Below are 5,325 nucleotides of genomic sequence, written 5' to 3'. Positions count from 1 at the left end.
CGCCCTGCCTCGTTTATGTTTTTTCATCATTTTTTTTTTACAATATTCTAAATTAATTCTTTTAACTTTTTGAAATTTTTATTTGAACCAATTTGTTTCGTTTAGTCGTTATTTTCTTAAAAGTTGTCAAAATTGATTAAACTCCAGTCGTGTGACTATTTGTCAATTTTGAAAAATTATTGTAAAAAAAAATAGATATTTATTTGGAGGGGAATGTTGAAATTCTATCTCCATATTGTATACTTTAATGCCTTATTGAGGATAACAAAGATAGCTGTTAATACTTCATATAATATTTCTCTTTCAACTTAAAAAGATAACTTAAAGCTAACGCTATGAGCAACAGTGATATTATACATGTTGAACCTCTTGAAAACTTATATTTTATACGAAATGCACGCCTTAAACAATTGACTTCTTTAATATTTCCTCTTTTATATAATTAAATAGCTGAGTTTTTTGGTCACATAATTAGTTGAGGGTTTACAATTCTTTCATAATTTTAACTCAACAAAAATTGTAGTTTTTTTTTTACAAAACACAAATAAAATTATCGCCATTTGGATACCTAAAATTCCTAGTTTTGGTGGAGAATCTCAATCTTCTACAAAAGATTGCTAGCAATTGCTTCGCAAGTCTTCTGTAAACACGACAGTTTTTCAAAAAATTGGACAAAGCTAAAAAAATAAAGAGGACTGTGGCATCTTCTCTATGTGGCAGAAGAAGACTGCCACATATTCCACATATTTTCCAAATTAAAGTTTGCCCTGCCCTACCCTAACCCACTAATTTACCAAAAAAAAAATTAGCTCTGCCCCGCCCCATTTAAATCTTTCCCTGCCCTGCCCTGCCCTGCCCCATTTAGAGTTTACCCTGCCCTGCCCCGCCCCGCCTCGCCCCGCCCCAATTGTCATCCCTATGTGTAAGCTGCTTGTATGTTGCTTGTAAGCTGTTACTGTACCAGATTTAGATAATCTTCCATCAGGGGTAATATTTATACATAACGAAGTACCAAAATGATAAGTTTCTTCAGGAGGCTTATTTCCAATAAAGTACCAAATAGATAAACATATTTACGGCGGAGTCTACAACAGAGCATTAAATGAACATCCATAATATAATATATATTTATAACCATTCATGATTAATAAATTATGCAATAGTAACGTTTCTTACAATTCTTATATTAATAATTTTTCTATTAAAATTCATCCCTTATTAATTTTTTGCTACCCCGAAATAACTAGTGAGGTAAACGAGCGAGCTGATTTTTGGATAAACTTTCAGGCACGTCATCGTCATTTCCGCATATAAAAACAAAAATTCAAAACTAAAATGCTTCCATTTCCATTTTCCATTATTTTCAGCTATCACGAAGAAAGCATGAAGTTCTTCCTGAATCGTCTTCGTCTACGAAATCGTCGTCGTCACCAAAACCCTAACCCTGACCTCAACCTCACAATTGCTCCTTCTTCGCTTTCTGAATTAGCTCCTGAATCCGGCGACATACAAGAGGGGGAAGCGGCGGAGGCCTCTTCCTCCGCTATGATGAACTCCGATGAGGACGAGGAGGAGGAAGAAATTGGATACGAATCGCCGGAGAGTGAGGATTCGGTAGACACTACGGTGTCGTTTTCAGTGGCGGAGGAGATTGAGGATGAGCAGGACGGCAACCATGGACGGACAATTGAGGACGAGAACCGTGGGGAGTCGGATGGTGCGTCTTCGAATAGCGTTGTGGTTGTTGAGGCTGAGAATGCGTTTATGAGGACGGGAAAACCTCCGACTGACGATTGTTGTCCTATCTGCTTTAGCAATTTTGTGGTTCCTTGCCGAGGTCCCTGTGGCCACTGGTACTGTGGTAATAAAATTTAGCTAGTCTGAAAACTCTTTGGTTCATTTACCGGTTTACTGTGATTGTTTTATTACAATATCTCTCAAGGATATGATTTGTTTTCCATGAAATCGATTTTGTGCAGTTCTATTGGGAATGAATTAGGGTTATATGGAGCAGACGGATGTTCTTCCCTATTTTCTGAAATTTCTTAATTACTGGGTGGTGCTAGTGGTCGCTTCACTCTAAATTTTTATTTAGCAACTCACGTAGGAAATTGATGGTTGAGAATGTAAAAACATCACATAAGATTATATTTAGCTCAACCTAGCTCTTGTGAAGGACCTAAATTCGATGTTAGATACAATCGAGGAATTGCACAAGTTGTAACTATGTTTTGCAGCATTAGCTTAATGCTGTTTTCTCTATAATACATTCCTTACTACTTAAAAACAAAACTATATATAGTTGGAAACCACATTAATCCTATTATTTTTAGGTTCATTAGGAGGCTTTAAAGATGTGTGGCTCATGTTAGATTATTTTCCGCAAATCATTCTACGTTTTTTCTGTTGCCTCTCTACCTTCACTAGGTAGGGGTAAGGTCTGCGTACACACTACTCTCCCCCAGGCTCCACTTGTGAGAATATACTGGATTTTTTGTTGTTATTGTTGTTGTTGTTGTTGTTGTTGTTGTTGTTGTTGTTGTTGTTGTTGTTGTTGTTGTTGTTGTTATATTCTACGTTTTTCTGTTATTTGTTCAAATCTGAATTATATTAGGGTATTTCAGGAATCCTTTCTTCTGTCATTATTTAAGGTGGGAGAAGGAAATGATAACCTGATGCAAGTGTAGTCAGCAATTATTGATTAGGATGATATTTGAATCTTCTTGGGCATTGTTGGGATCTGTAATCTTATAACTTAACTAACCTTGGCTTCCTACCCTCTTGCGTGATGTGTCAAGCCTGTGCTGTACCCTTGTGTGATCGGGGTTAGTTGTTTGGATGTAGGTTAGAGAAAAAGTAACTGTACTCTTGACTGCTTATTTGTTGATAATGTGAAAATCCACTTCTTGACCAGTCTACCACCACAGTTGCTTGTCTTGAAGTTATTTCGGTCAAGCTTTTCTCTATACTTCTTTTTTAACATATTCTTTACAATTGGTTTCTCCATGTGTAGGAGGTTGCATTTTGCAGTACTGGAACTATGGTGCTGCACTTCAGCCTTGTAACTGCCCCATGTGTTCGAGGAAGATTACTGATTTGACACCTGAGGAATCATTGTACTGCCAGCAGGATGCTGAAGTCATTGAGGTCTTAAAAAAAGTTAGAAAGTATAATCGCCTTTTTGTGGGTGGCACATATGGCCTCATGCTGGTGCGTTGGACTCGTATGTTACTCTATCATATGTTAGATTGCATAGATGGAATTATCCTTATATTTCAAAGTGCCGATTGGACTATCTTTCTGGACGTTATCTCTCTATGTTACACTTGCAAGTTTGGATTGGTATCTATTTGTGCATTGTCCTTTGTAGTGTCAAGCTGAAAACAGAATATCTTCTTGCCGAATCCATTAATTTCAAGTTCAAGATCATGTGCTTGGAAAGAAAAGGTCATTAGTGTGTGATTTCCCCAAATCCAGCAAGAGATTACGCGAATTAGTCAATGTTTGTCATATTAGTTGAATTGATCTGATTTTGTGCTGCCTTCGTACTGGTGATCATTCAATAATAGCAGAGAGCCACAATTTCTCGTGGTTTCTAATGCTGCACTTTCTGCGGACATGATTACTGGTTTACCATTAAGTAATAGCAGAACACCATGTTTTCTTTTATTTTTTAATCCTTCTCTTTCTATTTTCTGCAGAAGGTGCTTGGGCTGCCCTTTTACATGAAGAGAGTGTTTAATGAAATGTTGAATCCTGATAGGCCTGGTGCTCATTTGAACAAATTGCGAATTTTTGCTGTAAGTTCATTTGACAGCTAAATGCGTTGACTCCTATGCATAATGCAATCTACTTCAGTCAGCTACCTGTAGTATTTACATTTTATAGCTCTACAGTCTCAATTTATTTCCTCAACATTTCAGAAGTGAACACTGAAGCCTTATAATCTTCTGGCCTTAATGGTTGTTATAGGTTTCTTTTCAGATCTACTATATTTATCTTATGACATGTTATTTGTAGTGACCTCATTTCTTGAACTTATCCGCTGAAGCAGATAATTTCTTGCAGATGTTCCTGGGACTCCTCTACACACTCAGCCCCTTTGATTTTCTCAGAATAGGTACTCACATCTGCTTGTTGAACTTGATGGATGTAGAATTAGAAGAATGATAGACTTAAGCAATTTGATGTAGTCTTGGTCTTTTAGTGCAAATATAAACTATGAATCTCTGTGGCACTACTGGGAGAAGTGCTACTGATGGGCATGTGAAGACAAGCTGAGAATATGCATCTTCTTGTGTCTTACTAATACACCTTTGTCCTTTATTTATTTGCTATGTGAGCTTGGCTAGGCTGAGCTTTTCTTTCTCCATCCTGCCCTGCATGTCAGGGTGCTAATGGGTATTTTTATTGGCGAACAACTCAAGATGCGCTTGCCTTTTCCAGTTATATTCTTTCGTTTAACGTAAGTTTATTGCCATCTTACTGCAGGCCGTCAAAATGTCATTGATGTCTTTGATTATTCTGCCATTGCACTTTCGTCAGTGTTTTATTTGGTTGGACTTTACCTTCGACGAAGGCGTTTTCGGCATGTTAGGGACATGGCTGCTGCAGATTTTGCTGCTAATTGACAGCTGCCAAGTGATGAACCAGACTTGTAGTCAGCTCATTGTGGAAGATTTTGGATTTTTAAAGATCTTGCTCTCCTTTTGTGGGTTTTCGACATCTTCAAAGTATGCTTTGGCAAGTTTGAGACGGTCTTGCCTCAATTCTCTTACTTTGCCTGCCATTCTGTACAGATAGATATGTATAGTGTATACTCACTTAGTTAATCTCTTTTCCATTTTGTCACATGTTGAATCTTGCCTGAAATGAGAATATATTCCTACCATAAAACTGCTAGAGTGTTGTACTACTTGCGAGTTTATGACCTTACTTGAGCAAGCCTTGTTCTATAGGCTCTTACCACTATTTCCTTGAGTTCTAAGGAGTTTGTTTGTACCAGTTTTTGTTTTCTTATATTATTTCTGTTACTATTTAGTTGGGTTGCATTGATGCGAAATACCCAGCATCAATGTGGAGGGATCTGGTATCATAAGAGCTTAATTACTTATTTGGGTACTACTCCACAACTTGTAATTTATACCTGCTTTTACATCCATAGCATGAAAAGTTGGTGCTATTGAGTATGTACAGTTGCATGTAATAAGGGCGACAAAAAATTTAGATATTCTCGTGTTATAGGCTTACTTGTATAGTTTTTGACTAAATCCAAAGGAAACTCAAACGAAGGAATAATGCGATCAAAGAAGGAAAACAAGAGAG

The 5,325-nt window shown here is 37.1% G+C and overlaps 1 protein-coding gene across 3 annotated transcripts; it reads left to right on the top strand.

Moving 5' to 3' along the window:
• The first annotated feature begins 1,309 nt into the window (after positions 1-1,309).
• LOC104246144 (uncharacterized) lies at positions 1,310-5,004 on the top strand. Of its 3 annotated transcripts, none has more exons than XM_009801906.2 (5): positions 1,311-1,861; positions 3,014-3,210; positions 3,702-3,800; positions 4,055-4,120; positions 4,492-4,628. In XM_009801906.2, the coding sequence occupies exons 1-4, from the start codon at positions 1,336-1,338 to the stop codon at positions 4,118-4,120; spliced, it is 888 nt and encodes a 295-aa protein (XP_009800208.1). In that variant the 5' UTR covers positions 1,311-1,335; the 3' UTR covers positions 4,492-4,628. The 3 variants fall into 3 exon arrangements, with proteins under 3 accessions (XP_009800206.1, XP_009800208.1, XP_009800207.1); XM_009801905.2 differs by having other exon boundaries at positions 1,315-1,861; positions 4,069-4,120; positions 4,492-5,004; XM_009801904.2 differs by lacking the exon at positions 4,055-4,120 and having other exon boundaries at positions 1,310-1,861; positions 4,492-5,004.
• The last annotated feature ends 321 nt before the right edge of the window (positions 5,005-5,325 follow it).

The sequence above is a fragment of the Nicotiana sylvestris genome, chromosome 1 (assembly GCF_000393655.2).
Source record: "Nicotiana sylvestris chromosome 1, ASM39365v2, whole genome shotgun sequence".
NCBI classification, from domain to species: domain Eukaryota; kingdom Viridiplantae; phylum Streptophyta; class Magnoliopsida; order Solanales; family Solanaceae; genus Nicotiana; species Nicotiana sylvestris.
Note: the sequence above shows the minus strand (reverse complement) of the source record. Positions and strands in the feature narration are given on the sequence as shown.

Excerpts from the sequence above, each read along its gene's own strand:
- LOC104246144 (XM_009801904.2), top strand. The coding sequence starts at position 1,336 with ATGCTTCCATTTCCATTTTCCATTATTTTCAGCTATCACGAAGAAAGC. Across the intron at positions 1,862-3,013 it reads CTGTGGCCACTGGTACTGTG|GAGGTTGCATTTTGCAGTAC; the intron begins GTAATAAAATTT and ends CTCCATGTGTAG. Across the intron at positions 3,801-4,491 it reads ACAAATTGCGAATTTTTGCT|GCCGTCAAAATGTCATTGAT; the intron begins GTAAGTTCATTT and ends ATCTTACTGCAG.